The 17,264-nt window shown below is 36.8% G+C and overlaps 1 protein-coding gene across 1 annotated transcript; it reads left to right on the forward strand.

Moving 5' to 3' along the window:
- Window positions 1-216: 216 nt before the first annotated feature.
- LOC142525831 (uncharacterized) lies at window positions 217-1,962 on the forward strand. Its single transcript, XM_075630120.1, has 2 exons — window positions 217-364; window positions 1,316-1,962. Exons 1-2 carry the CDS (start codon window positions 217-219, stop codon window positions 1,960-1,962), a joined length of 795 nt encoding a protein of 264 aa, XP_075486235.1.
- Window positions 1,963-17,264: the final 15,302 nt, after the last annotated feature.

Consider the following 17,264-nt stretch of genomic DNA (forward strand, 5'->3'; position numbering starts at 1 on the left):
AGTTTGATAGAAGCTGTCACTTTGTGTCCCTCATTGCTAGAGATGTTATTGAGACCTACTATACACCGTGATGTGATGTTGATGCGATCGACGGATTATGTAGCTGCCACTGGTTGTGCTTTCCAAGCCGAGCAAGCCTTGAAGGATATGTATTTTGAGATGCAGCACAAGAGGCAGTAGCACTAGCAGAACTCTCAGCCAGTCAAGAGGCAATTTATGGGACCTCCCAAAGCTCAAGGGCAGCAAAATCCCCAAGGTCAGTTGAAGAAATCGGGGCAGCAGAAGCTGCCACAGTTTGGAGCCCCAAAACTGAAGATAACCCACTGTGTTAGGAGCACAATCGCCCACACTTTGGCAAGTGCATGTGGGTAATATACAAGTTCTTGATATGCAAGAAGGAAGGACATAACACCATCGACTGCCCAAAGAAGAAAGGATCAAATGTTGGCAGAGCTTATGTCATGCATGCTGAGGCAGAGCTAGACACGACTCTGATTACTGGTAACCTAGTTGCTTAATGCTTTTAAATTGCTTTTATTGCATGGAATGATAATTTGGTTAGTAGAATTAATTAGGATAATAAGGAACTTAGAGGAAACTAGGTTGCATGCTCTACTTTAGTTAAATTTAAGGGATGACATTGAGAATTATAGAAATTGGGCATAAAACATAAGCCTTAAGAATGTAAAGAAATGAATTGAACCAAATTATGAATTTTTAGGCTTAAAATTGAAATGGACCGAAATTATGAGGGTTGCATATTGCATAACTCGAGAATTTAGTGGCTAAAATGCAAAACTGAGAGATCACGGGTTCTTGCACAAGGCCGAGAATTTCAGGGGTTAATCTGTAATTTTAAGAAGTCCAGCGACTGAAATTGAGATGACCGAAAGTTCTAAGCCGAAATCTTGAATTTTCGAAAATTCAGGGACTAAATTGCAAAGTTTGAGAAGTTTAGGGGCTGTTTTGTGAATTCTAGAAAATCAAGGGTTGTCTCGTAATTTATGGTATTTTAAGGAACAAAACAATGAATTTAGAGAAGTTAGGGCCTAAATTGAGTAAATTCGAAATTTATTTAGGGCCAAATGTAATTTTCGAAAACTTTAAGAGCCAAAGTGAGAGAATTTCGAAACTTTAAGGGGCTGAGATGCAATTTTTGAAAACTATTTTGGGCAAATTGTGTATTTTTTAGACTTACTAAGGGTTGAGTGTGATAATTTTGAGAATTTTGGGTAATTAATGATAGAAATTCTTTAAGTTTTCGACTCACTTGGATTTGATGGTATATTTGTCACAGGAAATATATTTATTTTAGGTGTAGTCACATATGCATTGCCAGGAGCTACACATTCATTCATATTCGAGACGTTCGTCAAGCGGCTAAAATTTATACCCGAGGATTTGGATTTGGGCTTTAAATTTTCTATTCCTTCTGGGGATCAGATGGTTAGCACGAGTATTGTGAGGAATTTGGAGCTTCGTTTACAAAAAGATGTGGTTCGGGCAGATCTCATCGTACTCCCGATACTTGAATTCGACATAATTCTTGGCATGGATTGGCTTGGAGCTTCGATAGATTTTCAGAAGAGGTCAGTATTTATTCGACCGTCCAGTGGAAAATCTTTTGTCTTTGAGGCAGCAAGAAATAAGCAAATGTTGCACACTATCTCCTGCTTCTGTGCAAGAAAACTTATTAAGCGAGGCTACCAAGCTTTTCTAGCATGTATTATTTCAGCGTCTGTTCTGGATAGTCAGAAGCTAGAGGATGTTGAGGTTGTCAAAGACTTTCCTAACGCCTTTCATGAGGATGTTTATGGAATTCTACCGGACCGAGAGATGGAATTTTCTATTGAGTTGATGTTGGGTACAATGTCGATTTCTAAGACACGCTATCGTCTAGCACCCGCCGAGATGAAAGAGATGAAGGACCAAATTTTAGAGTTTCTGGACAATACGTCTTAGTTGTTCTTCGTGGGATGCACCGGTAATATTTGTAAAGAAGAAGGATGGTAGTATACGACTCTGCATTGACTATAGAGAGCTGAACAGAGTCGCCATCAAGAATAAGTGTATCCATTGCCTAGAATTGAAGACTTATTTGATCAGTTGCAAGGAGCTTCGATTTTCTCGAAGATAGATCTTTGTTCGGGATACCATCAGATGAACGTGAAGGAGTCCGATGTTCATAAGACGGCTTTTAGAACTCGATATGGTCACTACGAGTTTATAGTGATGCCATTCAGGTTGACCAATGTGCCAGTGATCTTCATGGATCTCATGAATCGCGTATTTAAGCCGTATCTGAATCAATTTATCATAATCTTTATAGATGATATTCTGATTTACTCTAGGAGCTAAGAAGAGCACATTCATCAATTGAGAAAGGCCATATAAATATTGCAAGATTGAAAGATATTCGCTAAGTTCAGCAAGTGCGAGTTTTGGCTCGAGAGAGTAGCATTCTTTGGCCACATCATTTCTAGAGATGGATTTGAAGTCGATCCCAACAAGGTCAAGGCAGATAGAGAATGGCCAGTACCTAAGAGGGTAACCGAGATCCGTAGCTTCTTGGGTCTAGCTGGTTACTACCGGAAGTTCATTCAGAGTTTCTCTTCTATTGCGGTACCCTTGACCTCCTAGATGAAGAAAAATGCGAAGTTTGTTTGGGGATCAGACTGCCAATAGAGTTTCGACAAGTTGAAGCAAGCTTTGACTTCAGCGCCAGTTATATCGATGCCATCAGGGCAAGGAGAGTATATTCTCTATACAGACGCGTCGAAGCTTGTTTTATGCGCGTTCCTGATGCAGAATGATCGAGTGATAGCATATACGTCTAGATAGTAGAAGGTTCATGAGAAGAATTACCCGACTCATGAACTCGAGCTTGCAGCAGTAGTATTTGCATTGAAGGTCTGGAGACATTACTTATATGGGGAGAAGTGTAATATTTTCACTAATCATAAAAGCTTTAAGTACTTCTTCTCTCCGAAAGGGTTTAATACGAGGCAACGAAGATGGTTAGAGCTAGTGAAAAATTACGACTGCGATATTAGCTACCATCCGGGGAAGGCTAATGTAGTCGTGGATGAATTGAGTAGAAAGAAAACATTTATTACTCAATTTTCAGTTCAGAGACTATAGCTTGCAGAGATTCAGCGATTTGAGCTTGTAGTGTATGCTAGGGGCGAGGCTCCTAATCTTTCTACTATGACAGTTCAGTCGACTCTGAGAGATAGCATCCGCGAAGGTCATTCTTCTGATGAGCAGTTACAAAAATGGAGGCTGAGAGATGAATCTAAAGGTCGGAAGCTATATTCCGAGGAGAATGGCATAGTTCGATACCGATATCGACTTTGGATTTCTAGTGGTGATTCATTGAGAGAGGTTGTGATGAAGAAGCTCATAATACTTCGTACTCCATTCATCCTAGAAGTACGAAGTCGTATAAAGATTTGTAGACATTGTATTGGTGCCCGGGCATGAAATGAGACATCTTGTGTTTTGTGTCCGCATGTTTGACATGCCAGCAAATAAAGGCACAGCATCAAATGTCAGTCGGAAAGCTTAAGTCACTTCCTATTCCCGAGTGGAAATAGGAAAATATCACTATGGATTTTGTTGTGGGATTACCAAGGACTATCAGGAAATTCAATGTCATTTTGGTGATAGTTGATCGTCTTACGAAATCAACGCACTTTCTACCTATTAAGATGACATTCACCATGACTCGGTATGCATAATTGTACATCCGAGAGATAGTCCGACTGCACAGTGTCTATTGTTTCGGACATAAATCCAATGTTCACATCGTCCTTCTGGAAGAGTCTACATTCATCTACGGGAAAAAAGTTATTGTTCACTACAGCATTTCATCCTCAGACCAATGGACAGTCCGAGAGGGTGATTCAAATTTTTGAGGATCTACTCCGAGCTCGTGCGATCGATTTCCAAGCAATGGACAGTCTAGTGGAGTTCACCTAATAGCTATTAGTCGTCTATAGATATGGCTCCTTAAGAAGCACTCTATGGGAGGAAGTGTAGATCACCGATACATTGGAATGAGGTCAGTGAAAGAGGAGAATTCTGTCTGGACTTGATCAAACAGATAACAGAGCTAGTAGCCAAAATCTGAGATAGGATGAAGACGACTCAAAGTCGACAGAAGAGCTATGCGGATAAGCGACGAAGGGAGCTAGAGTTTGCTGTATGTGACCATGTATTTGTGAAAGTAGCACCTATGGAGGGCGTTATGAGATTTGGCAAGAAAGGAAAACTCAGTCCGAGGATCATATGATCATTTGAGGTTCTGGAGAAGGTTGGAACTTTAGCTTATATAGTGATGTTGCCACCGATGCTGGCTGGAGTGCATAATGGATTCCATATCTCGATGCTTCGAAAGTACATGTCGAATCCTTCTCATGTACTGAATTATGAACCTCTACAATTGACTCTGAATATGTCCTACGAGGAAAGGCCTGCACAAATTCTGGATAAGCAAGAAAGAAGGCTCCGAAATAAGTTTATTCAAATAGTCAAAGTCAAGTGGTTAAATCATTCGGAGGAGGAAGCTAATTAAGAGATTGAGACTGACATGAGGAGTCTCTACCTGGAGTTATTCGGGAACTATTAATTTTGACGACAAAATTTCATTAAGGGAGGGAGGAATTGTAAAGTCCAAAATACGTAATCCAACTGCATGCAAATATAGGTAAAATAAAAAATGCCTACTTAAATTATTTTAATTGCATTAGTTAAATGTGGTAGGCATGTTAACATGTTTAAAATATGATTTTCTATTATAATGCAGAAAACTGTGTTTTCAAGGGTTATTCGAGACGCGATCGAGGAATAGAGACCGATGACCGTAAAGGAAAAATATTTTTATTAAATGATTATTTTTAATTATTTAATATATATAGGTATATTTTATATGTAATTTTAAAAAATGAAGCATGTTGAGATGTTTTTACATGTCGAGTCTTATTTTAAACCTTTAATCGATTTTTGACGAAAATAAGGACTTTTTAGGAACTCGGCTAAATTTTCCTAAACGAGATATTTTTCCAACATTATAATAGGCCTATTATACCAAGTTTATTGGATCTAGCTTTATATCCAATTATTTATATAAAAAAATTGAGTTTCTAAAGCCTAAAAACTCTTCAAAACTCACGCACACCAACACTAGACTCCAAGGGTTCTCTCCTAGCAGCCACACACTACACACACGTTCAAGCTCATTCGCGTGGGATTTTTGAAGGAAAATTGCAGCAAGTTCTCCCCGTCTCTCCGTCAACGTTCTTCGTGTCTAGAATTGATTTTCGTACATGAAACACGCAAAAGCACGCCTTATTCCTTATTTTCTCATCATTCATACCATATTATATGTGATTAAGTGTTCCTGCATGAAAAAACTCAAAGCATCATGGTATTTTCGTTTTTAAGGCTTTATACATGGAAAACATGATTTTTATTGCATGATTCTTGATGTTTCTTATTAAAGGGAGGGGATGACACGTTAGGGATGTTAGGGGCTCAATTTACCGTGTGTTTAAGGACTCTTAGATGAACAATTAAGGGCTGGAAAAGACAAGGCAAGGGCTGAATGATTTTTGGGGTTCTTAAAAGATAGGGCAAGGTTTTGGAAGGATAAAAGGGGGAGGCCATGCTGGGTACTTTCCAGGCGAGGGGATGGGTTCTTGAGAGTCCTAGAATCGAGCCATGGTGGTCAACACATGGCTGGAGAGGCTAAGAGGGGGAGGCGCACGGATAAGTCGGCTAGGGCACAACCTAGTCGTGGCCGCGCGCAAGTTCGATCGCACCATGTACGTCCTCGTGCATGGCGTGCATGGCACGTATAGGGATGTTCTAGGAAGGGTATTAAGGGTTTGTTCTAGGTCCTAGGAGGGTGGGTGAGGGGCTGGTCACGTTTGTTAAGAGCTAGGCTTGAAGGAACACATGGTTTGTTAAAGCTAGGGTTTTGTTTGAATGATTGCAGAAAATTCAGTAGGCTGTATAGGTTTTTCCGAGGATTTTAAATGGCTTGATTTGGGTTTAAAAATGGTTGGTTAGGTGTTAGTAAGTTATGATTAAAGTTTGGTAAAGTTCGGTTAAGTTTCGAGTTGATTCGGGTTAAAACCGGAACTTCGGTTCAAGTTTTAAAACGAATTATGAATTTAGTCGAGGCGCTTAAGTTTGTGTCTAAGAAATGTTTATGGGTGTATTTTAAGTTGTTATGGTAAGTTTGGATGGATCCGGGTCGTCGTTTTAAGGTCCAATGGTAAATTTAGAAAGTTAGGGTTTCAAGGATAAAACAGTCATTTTACACCTGAAAAATGTTAAGACCTGACAGTGTCCTGAATATTGTAATGAATGTTAAAATATTTATTTTGAAAAATTATGGAATTTTATGATGAAAATTGATAAAGCTAAAAGACGTGTTGTATGTTTGGTTTAAAAGAAAACAATATTATTGCATGTATTTTTATAAAGTGATGGAAATGATGAAAAATGTTTTGAAGGGAGTGATTTAATTGTGACGGTAAGGAAATGGAGATTCATGAGGGACAAAGTTTAAGTGGAACTCGTTTACAACAAAGCCCCGTGGAAACCCATAGTCCAAGGCCTAGTAATTGAAAAGTGATTGATGGTGTCCCCACCGACTATAGGCCAAGGCACATAACGGAAAAGTATTTAATGTTGCCTCGCCGCCTGGTACCATGGTTACAGCTGAGATTGATCAATCGACCGAAAGATGATCATAATTAATTAACAGAATTCACCCTAAAGGAAATGTATATGTATATGTTTATGATGAAAGAAAAGGTTTATGATGAAAAGGTTTTAAGTTATGCATATTAATGGTAAAACTATTTTATTAATAGTATTTTTCACTGTAACATGTGGATGTATAAGTATTACTTGTTATAACGGTAAAGCATGTTGATTCATTAGACTCACTAGGTGTGAATGATGCAGGTGATGATATTTATGTTGATATGGGAGGACTTGACGCTTGAACTGACTGAACTGATGGTGCACCTAATCCGAGGACCATTGCTAGTTTTTCTGCACTACTATGATTTTACAGTACTTTAAATACTTTTATGACTTTTGCGCAAATGAGTGATTTTGAGAGGATTTAAGATGTTTATGCTAAATTTGAAAAATGCTAACTTTATGTTTGGTTTGACGTTTACGATTTTATGTTTTACACTGCGTTTTTGGATTTTGAGTAAAATATTTGGTGAGTTATTTTAATGGTGCAAAATTTAGTAAAATATATAGGTTTGGCCAAGAGGCATGTTTTTTTTTAAAAAAAAATTCTAGTATATTTTAAAGAAAAATGAGTAAAAGACGTTTCAAATTTAAATAATGGCTTGACTATTAAACTGGAAGTAAAATGTACGAGAATTTGTTTCTCTATATTCGGAGAGCTCAAGCTCCTATTTCACCACTTCTTCTTTTTGGAAAGACTCACTCTAAAAGGATTTGATCTTGACAAGCAATTTGCAAAAACCCAATTCAGTTTGGACTTTACACTGGCAAAACTGAAACTCCTAGTCTACTCAACTGAACAAAGAAATAGTATACGAATTGTTCTGGAATTCAATGAATTACAAAGAATTCCTACCAATTAATGATTCCCAATAATAAGATACAATACTTTATAAAGTGTGCTTTAATGTATGACTTTTGTTCTTGTAACTTGGTAACCAAGTGATCTGGTAACTTCGTTAATCAGTACTCAACTGATCTGCATTTCTATTTATAGTTTCCGAATTGCAATAATCAGAAACTTCAAAAAGGATCCATTCCAAATGATGTATCCGTTGCTGCGTCTTTTGTCCATGTCATCATTCCTGACATCTGTACAAAATGTAATGTTGTTGATTATGGCTGTGACAATAAGGTCGGGAAAAAATTATCCAAAAATCAGTTTAGCACTCTGTTGTAAACAGATGTCATTGAGACTGAATAATGATAACTGATAAACTGATAAGAGTGTTAAGATATATTTCAGTTTAAGCCTGAGTCAGTTCTGCTAGACTAGTCTATATTTCAGTTTAAGTCTGAGTCAGTTATGCTAGAATAGTCTAGTTTATATAAATTAGTTTAGCTTATGGACATAATCAGTTCCGTTTGGTTTGAATTTTAGTTTAGCCTAGATCACTTTTGTCTTAATTATTTGTTAACAAAATAACATAAATGTTCTGTTCCAACATGAACTCACGGCTAGCTGTATCTCTGAACCATTGAGGTCACATAAGTATTGAATTCCGTGTTCCCGTTGAGACAATCAAGTTCAAGGGGTTGAATTTGGCTACTGTAGTTTGATGAAGATCAAACAGATTGCTTATAAAAGAGTTCATAAGTTGATTCTATGTAATGAAAAATGTGGAAGTTAGCTTAAGAGCTAATCAAGTGAGGAGAGTGAAACTGCCTGTTTTACTGAAAGAGTTCACAAAACTGGCAGATGCCAAAAATAGATCAGTGAAAAACTTTGTCCTTCAAAATTTTCATTTTTCATTATTTGAACGAGATTTGTACTCTAGACACATCAGAGCTGTTTGATTGTCTATCAAGGTTATAATGAGTTCACAATTATTTATTTAATAAATTTAGAATCTAGTAAATAATTGTAATAGTAATGACGACATAAGTACAAAATTCTCATAAAACATTCTAGAAGAGTATAAAATATATTAATTAATTAATCGAGTAACTAAATAAAAATAAATTTTAAGCATAAATAAATATATATTATCAAAATTTGATAATGATTTAATTATGTATTATATTTTCAAGAGAAGAAAATATATACATGAGATATTTTAAATAATGAGATAACAGTGTTATGATCCAAGTAGGATTCCTGATTTGATCATGAATCAAAACTTATAAATATTTCATTAAAGATTATATGAAATAATATAATTTTTGTGCAAAACTCCCCCCCTCTTCTCCTCACATAGAGTTTCGACCAACTCAATTTTTGAAGAAAAAAATTCGGCCATCGTTGCCTGATTTTTGAAATTCCGTTTATCCAATCTCGAAACAAATTTCATTTAAATCTCTAGTGCGATCTATATGAAGAACAAAGTTTCTGATCGTGGACCTGATTAGGAGATTGAATAAAGTTCTTAGGGATTTACAACAAAGACCAACTCCGCTAATGTCGGACTGATTTAGTGTTCATCATTCTTAAACGCAAAGTTAAAAAAAAATTAAATGTCCTATGAATGTTTATTTAAATCATACGCCCCCCAAAAACATTTTTAACATTAAAACAAAAAATTTTAATTTCCGTTGCGTCTTGGGTGCAAGAAAACGGTACTCCAACAGAAAGTTGTCTGAGACTTTTAACATTGGGATTTCGGCTTCAAAAAGGTATATATCCTCAACATTAAAGACTACTGAATCCATGCAATCATGTCTTGCATTCGGGAGTTCTCGAGTACATTTCATACACGCATTATATGGGAATGTCAATGGGACGAGTTTACCCAGACCCGATACCCCCCTCATTTAGGAAAAATATGGACCTATTACCCTGCTTAAATCTGCTTTGGACTCACCCCACACCGAACCCAGAACAAGGTGGGTTTTATCTGAGAGTCCCACAAATGTTTTTTTGTTTATGAATAACATAAATTAGAAATGATATAAAACAGAAACTTAAATATATAATCATCATTCTCACGTGACTTATATGAAATAAGAAAGCCTACAACACATAATATAAAACTAGTTTTTATCTTTAATTACACTTAATAAAACAAACAAAAGTATCTTCACGATATAATGAAAAGCCTAGAAACTTACGAGAAATATCTAATCAAGAGTAGAAAATTGTGTCCATTAGATTTACGTAAATCAAGAATGAGTGAGATTTCTCAGGCATTGTCAAATCAGTGCTTTAGCTGCCACGCGACATCGTTTTTGTTGGATCCCGGTTTTCTACACGCCCAAACGCAGCGGAAGTTTTAAAAATTTTTAGATCTTGACATTCAAGATATTGTTTGGGCACTCGTATGATTTTACCATAAACATTCATAGGGCGTTAGAGTTTATACCTTTGGTGAACGATTCACACGGATCCAACTATTCCGGGGTTAGCGGAGATAGCTCTTGGTGAATTCCCTACGAACTTTCTTCAGATCTGCTTTTTTTGATCCTCCTATCAAGTCCACGACTAGATCGCTTGTTCCTCTTCCAAATTGCACTAGAAAATTTGGAAAAAGTATCTACGTAGAGATGAAACACGAAGAAAAAATCGACTCAACACAATAAGCCGAATTTTTCTTATTTTGAGAAGAGAAATTTCGAGAGAGCTTTTGGAATTGGAAGAGCCGAAAAATTGTGAATTCCCATCTCAACTTTTTCGGATGCCTCTAGGTTAATAAATAAAAAATCCTTATTATTATCTCTAATCATTACTTTACTTAATTAATCAAATTAATTAAGTTAATTAATGATTCCAAAGATTGCATCCCATGAGTCTCGAAAATCTCATAATCCAATTTTGTGGAGGTTAAGATTTTAGGTCAAAATTTTAAAATAAAAAATTACATGGCCTAATTACCATAATTAACATTAATGAGCTTGATTAATTAATTGGACTAGTCCAACTAGTTTAATTAATTAATCAAAGTCCATTAAGAACTTTAATTATTTAGTATGTTGGACTTGTACTCCCACAAACACATTAAACATACTTCCCACTATATTTAATTTAATATTTAATAAACTCAACTTTTGAGTTTAATAAATTAAATATATTATAAATTCAACATTTGAATTTAATATTACAAATTCAACTCCTTGAATTTACCACCTCCAAAATTTAATATTTAATAAACTCAACTTTGAGTTTAATAAATTAAATCTTCAAATTTTATAAATTCAACTCCTTGAATTTATTCTTTCCAAATTTCATAAATTCAACTTCTTGAATTTACTATCTCAGAAATTCAACTCATTGAATTTATTTTCTCAAAATTTAATTATCATAAATTCAAATCCTTGAATTTACTATATCATAATATAAATTCAACTCCTTGAATTTATTCTCTCAACGGGAACAAACGATCCAGTGCTTGTGTGACCCTCAATGGTTCAGGGATACAGCTAGCCGTGGGTTCACAACTCTTTGTGATTCAGAATAATATTTATTCTTATTCGAACTTACCCTAGTTAGCCCCATTCTTTTCATCAACACCTTGATTAAGAATGTCAGAACTCATTTCTGATTGCACCCATCGGATCATGGTAAGAGCGTCTAGTAGCATCGCCCCATGATCCCCTAGGTATCACTGATAGTGCCTGCAAGAACCAGTCGATTATGATTAACGTACAGTACGGTCCCTTCATCTCATATATCCCGATCGAATCTGCAACCATTGGTTCATCGAGGGTTGCATATTAATTCGATAACTTTGTGATAACTATAATAGTGGCATCACGTGTACTATTTGAGAACTCCTTCTCTAACGTACATCTCATACTCTGGCCAGAGATTCCATGCACTATTATTTCATCAGATCACACAGGATATCCACACCCGTAGGTGAGCGGTGAATCCCCGACTACAATGCACTGGCTCCTATATGTGTCGCAACTGTACCCAACCTCGCCACCTGATGACTCTCCTGGAGCCGATAAACGAGTCAAAGCACAGCCCTAGCATATAGAGCCTCAGTGTTGTCCCGGGTCGTAAGGACTAATGGTGTACAATCATAACCACGGACTTATCCTCTCGATGAATGATAACCACTTGGAAAGTCCGAGGGAGGGTTGTTCAGTATAATCATCATATGACTATACATCTGCATGTTTGGACATCTCCATGCCCTTACCAAGAAACGCAGTACACAACATCACAGATGCTAGTCTCGAGCTCAAGCGACCTTTATCCCTGTTTTAGGCGGCTGAATCGACTAGGAACGAATTTAGAATATGCAGTGTTTACAAATGAGTTTCAACATCGAATTACGATTCATTTGTATTAAAGCATAATCAAGGACTTTATCTATGCTGTTTGCATGGGTATACAGATAAAGTATAACAAGACCATAAAAAGTTAAATTATTTTAAAATAAAGATTGTTTATTTCACTTGAGTCAATAAATTCCCTAGCCAACCGTTGGCTTGCAGGACATCTACTCTAACAATCTCCCACTTGCCCTAGAGCCAACTACCCTTAATCCCATTGCTTCGCGATGCTTTTCAAACAATGGTCCTGGCAAGGGCTTTATGAGTGGATCGGCAACATTATCTGCAGAGGGGACTCTTTCAACTGATATGTCTCCTCTTCCCACCATCTCCCGTATGATGTGGAACTTCCTTAGTACATGTTTGGATCGCTGATGAGACCTTGGTTCCTTTGCTTGCGCTTCGGCACCAGTGTTGTCCCAGTACAACGGGACTGGATCAACTCCATTAGGAATAACGCCCAACTCTTGGACAAAATTCCTCATCCAAACTACCTCTTTGGCTGCATCAGATGCAGCAATGTATTCAGCTTCAGTGGTGGAATCCGCAACGGTGTCTTTCTTGGAACCTTTCCAAGAGACAGCCGCACCATATAGCATGAATACAAAACCAGAGGTCGATTTCGAATCATCTACGTTACATTGGAAGCTAGAATCAGTGTAGCCTTCCAATTTTAATTTTCCACCCCCATAGACCATGTACAAATTCTTAGTCCTTCTCAAGTACTTAAGAATATCTTTCACGGCCTTCCAATTTCTTTGGACCAGGGTTCGCCTGATATCTGCTTGTAACACTCAGAGCGTAAGCAACATCAGGACGTGTCGATATCATACCATACATGATACTACCAATGGCAGACACATATGGAATCCGTGTCATCATCTCTATCTTTCCATCAATATTGGGGCACATTGCATTAGATAGAGTAACACCATGACACATTGGTAAGTATCCTCTCTTGGATTCTTCCATAGAGAATCTATTTAGAATGGTATCGATATAAATCGTTTGGGTGAACCTCAACATCCTCTTTGATCTATCTCTATAGATTTGTATTCCCAATACATAGGATGCTTCACCCATGTCTTTCATGGAGAATTTATTTGCTAACCATACTTTAGTTGATTGAAGTAATCCTACATCATTCCCAATGAGCAGGATATCATCAACATAAAGTACTAGGAATGTCACTACACTCCCACTAACTTTTTTGTACACGCATGATTCCTCAGGATTCTTAGCAAAACCTAACTCTTTGATAGTGCTATCAAATCTGAGGTTCCAACTCCTTGACTCCTGCTTGAGACCATATATTGATCTCTGAAGTTTGCATACCTTATGCTCACTTCCCACTGATGTGTATCCCTCAGGTTGAGACATATAAATTTCTTCTTTGATGTCTCCAAAGAGGAATGCAGTCTTTACATCCATTTGCCATATCTCATAGTCATACCATGATGCTATGGCTAGTAGTAATCTAATGGACTTAAACATAGCAACTGGTGAAAAATTTCCTCACAGTCAACTCCTTGCCTTTGAGTATAATCTTTTGCAACCAGTCTTGCTTTGAAGGTCACTACCTTCCCATTCGCCCCAAGCTTTTTTTTGTAGATCCATTTGCACCCTATAGGAACGATTCCCTCCGGTTGATCCACCAATGTCCAGACTTGGTTTGAATACATAGAGTCCATTTCTGACTGCATGGCTTCAAGCCATTTGGTTGAATCAGTATCAGATATTGCTTCTTTGAAATTCATTGGATCACATCCAACACAAGACTCATCATGGCCTTGTTCATGAAGAAGCGTATATCTTGCAGGTGGTCTAATAACCCTATCAGACCTTCTAGGAGCTTGTACTTCAACTACTGGTTCTTGGGAAATGGGTTCAACTTCTATAGTTGAGGGAGTATCTTGAATTTCTTCAAGTTCTATCATCTTGCCTTTTCTATTTAATATAAATTTCTTTTCCAAAAAGGTGGCATTTCTTTAAACAAACACTTTTGCTTCATTGAGATGATAGAAATAATATCCAACAGAATTCTTTGGATATCCTACAAAGTAGCACAAAATGGATCTATTATCCAATTTGTCTCCCACTGTCTGCTTCACGTAAGCAGGACATCCCCATATTCTCTTGTAAGAATATTTGGGAGTTTTTCCCATCCATATCTCATATGGTATTTTATCAACTGCTTTAGCGTAGACATTATTCAACAACATTGCCGCAGTTTCAAGCGCAAAGCCCCAAAACGATGTAGGCAATTCAGTGAATCCCATCATGGATCGAACCATGTCCAACAAGGTTCGCTTACGACGTTCAGAAACACCATTCAATTGTGGTGTTGCTGGTGAAGTCCACTGTGAGGGAATCTCATTCTCTTTTAGATAACCCAAAAATTCAGCACTCAAGTATTCTTCATCTCGATCAGATCGAAGTGTCTTAATACTCCTTTCTAGCTGTTTTCCTACTTCAGATCTGAATTCTTTGAACCTTTCAAATGCTTCAGATTTGTGTTTCATAAACATAAACAAACCCATACCTCGAGTGGTCATCGGTAAGGATAATGAAGTAGGATTGCCCATATTTTGTGCTAACACTTAGCGGGCCACAAACGTCTGTGTGGATCAAATCCAGTAGACCATGCGCACGTTCCACATTTCCATCAAATGGAGTCTTAGTCGTTTTTTCTTTTAGACATGACTCACAAGCAGGTAGAGAATTTATGTCTAACAAGTCAAACATGCCTTCTCCCACTAGTTTGTGCATCCTTCTTTGGAAATGTGACATAGTCTAGCGTGCCATATTTGTGTGGGATTTGGATCATCTAACTTTATTTTGTTTGTTGTTGAAATCATGTTTACTTGGACATTCACTTATCATTTCCAGAACATTTCTGGCACATATAATTTTTTATGTCCGGACTTCATGCAGCGAAATAAATATGTTCTAACTTAGCGGGCTTTGTAGGCCTTTTAAGTGTCTTTCAGAGTTTGCCTCTTATTGGGATTGTTTTTCTTGTGAAGGGCAGAACATTTCTTTCCCTTACATTGTGGGCCATTTTCGTCTGACGAGAGGCCCATAAGAAAAACAATAATTTCCTGTTTTATGGTGATCTCAAAAGTTATAAGTGTATTGACTAGCTCTTCAAGGCTATCATCTATCTTATTCAAATTGAAGTTCACCATAACTCCGTCAAATGAGGAAGAGAAAGACAAAAATTTATGTCATCAATTAACTCGTTAGGAATCACATATTTCAGGCCCACTACATTCTCAATAAGCACAGTCATATTACACCATGCTCATGGGCCAAAGCCCCATCTTGCATTGTGTAGTCATGAGCTTTTAAAAGTGGTGTGCATCACTGTACGAGTTTCATGTACCATGCAACTCTTGCATGTGTATTCGAATGTCAGCAGCATTCAACATTTCCTCAAACTGTCCCTACAGTTCATTTGACATAGAAGCGAGCACATCACACTTTAGGTTGCATACTATGGTCCTACCATCTTGCATGCTTTGTCAGTTCAGCAGGACTGACATTAGTGTGTATATCATTTTCTCTGAATTTAGAACAATTTTCCCAACCAGTCTTGAAAATTAGTTACGATTAACTTGTTAATAACAAAAATGGATTACGTGACAAAATCGAAAATATACTGATATGGAAACAGAATAATTGTTGCTGATTATTTTAAAATAATTTTAAGATATAAAATATGGATTTTATTTTATAAATCTCCCTCCCACTATTTTGACATTTCCACCACCCTCTGATGAAAAAGGGAAATCGTATTTTCTTAGTGGGCACGTGGAGTCCAATTAGCCAATTATAATCCCGAATAATATCAGCCAATTATAATTTCTAAAAGGTAGAGTCCAATTGCATCCCTATGCAACCTCCGCGTGTTTTGCCTCACGTTTAATAAGGACCCAATAATATGACGTCGTTTATTTTCGCGTGCCAAACCGACCCATCAATATTGAATTGTAGTAGACGGTCGCCATGAGTTCCCCAATAATATGAGCCGAAGTCATGGGAGTTCCACTCAATTCACATCATATGTCCGGTGGAAGTCACAGCTTTCCGGCGTCCAGGCCTCCCCAATAATATGAGCCAGACACTGTCCGCGGGTAGCGATCAACATGCAACCACTATTGATGGAAGGCAAGGAAAAATTAAACTCTTTTAATTTTTACTTTTACGGTTTGATATGAATTTTGAATCATATTCAAAATGAGGGATTTTAATTTTAAAATTGTCTCATCATTTTAATTTCAAATCGCGTGCCACGAGTTTGTATGTTTGCCGGATCCATGCAACAATATTATCTAATAATATACATACATGCATACTACTATATATCACATATATCATAATATGACATTCAACAATAAATAAGGATGATCGATCGCCAACACTATTAGATCCACTGTGAGCCAAACATGGATCCTGGTCCAAAACCTAGGTGAATGCAGGGATGCAAATGCAACTATTACAAGAGCTTCCAATATTTTACATGTCTTCATCTCGTTCATCGGGCCCACCATCTTCCAGTCTTGATCTCCCACTATTTCTAATAATTACATTTAAATAGCCATGGCACATAAGGGATACATCTCATGGGGTGGGAACGGGCCATAAACCATGCCCACTTTAATAATATCAAATATTAATAAAAAACCGAATAAAACAGTAAAATATCCTAACATACACCTAACACATTGGTCAAGGCTCTCGATCATCCTTCATGCATTTAATATCAAATATTAATATCAATTAATTAAACAAATTTAATTAACTGATCAATCATATATCTAATAATTTATCACTAACCACCGACGCCTGCGTTAGCGCAGCGGCCCTGCGCGCACGGACTGCCCGGAACAGTTCCGGGCAGATTTAATTTTTTTTTTTTTCGAAAATCTGGAAAAAAAAATAAATTTTCGTGGTGCTAAATTTTCTGAAAAACTTTCTTGTGTGGTTAGAAATAAATTATTCAATATCAAAACCATACGATTTAGAAAAACCTTGGCTCTGATACCTCTGTTATTAAAAAATTAATAAATTAAATAAACTAAACATACAGTTTTTTTCCAAAAGATTTATCTTTTCATGATCTATAACTTTAATAAAACAATTATTTTTTCAAATTCCAACAAATCAATATCAGATTTTGGAAAGCTAAATGGTTATTATATTTGCTTTGCTGTCCGAAAACAATACATTTGAGCTATGATCATAGATATTTATTATTTTATTTTTAT

This window comes from Primulina tabacum, chromosome 15 (genome assembly GCF_025594145.1).
Source record: "Primulina tabacum isolate GXHZ01 chromosome 15, ASM2559414v2, whole genome shotgun sequence".
Lineage (NCBI taxonomy): Eukaryota > Viridiplantae > Streptophyta > Magnoliopsida > Lamiales > Gesneriaceae > Primulina > Primulina tabacum.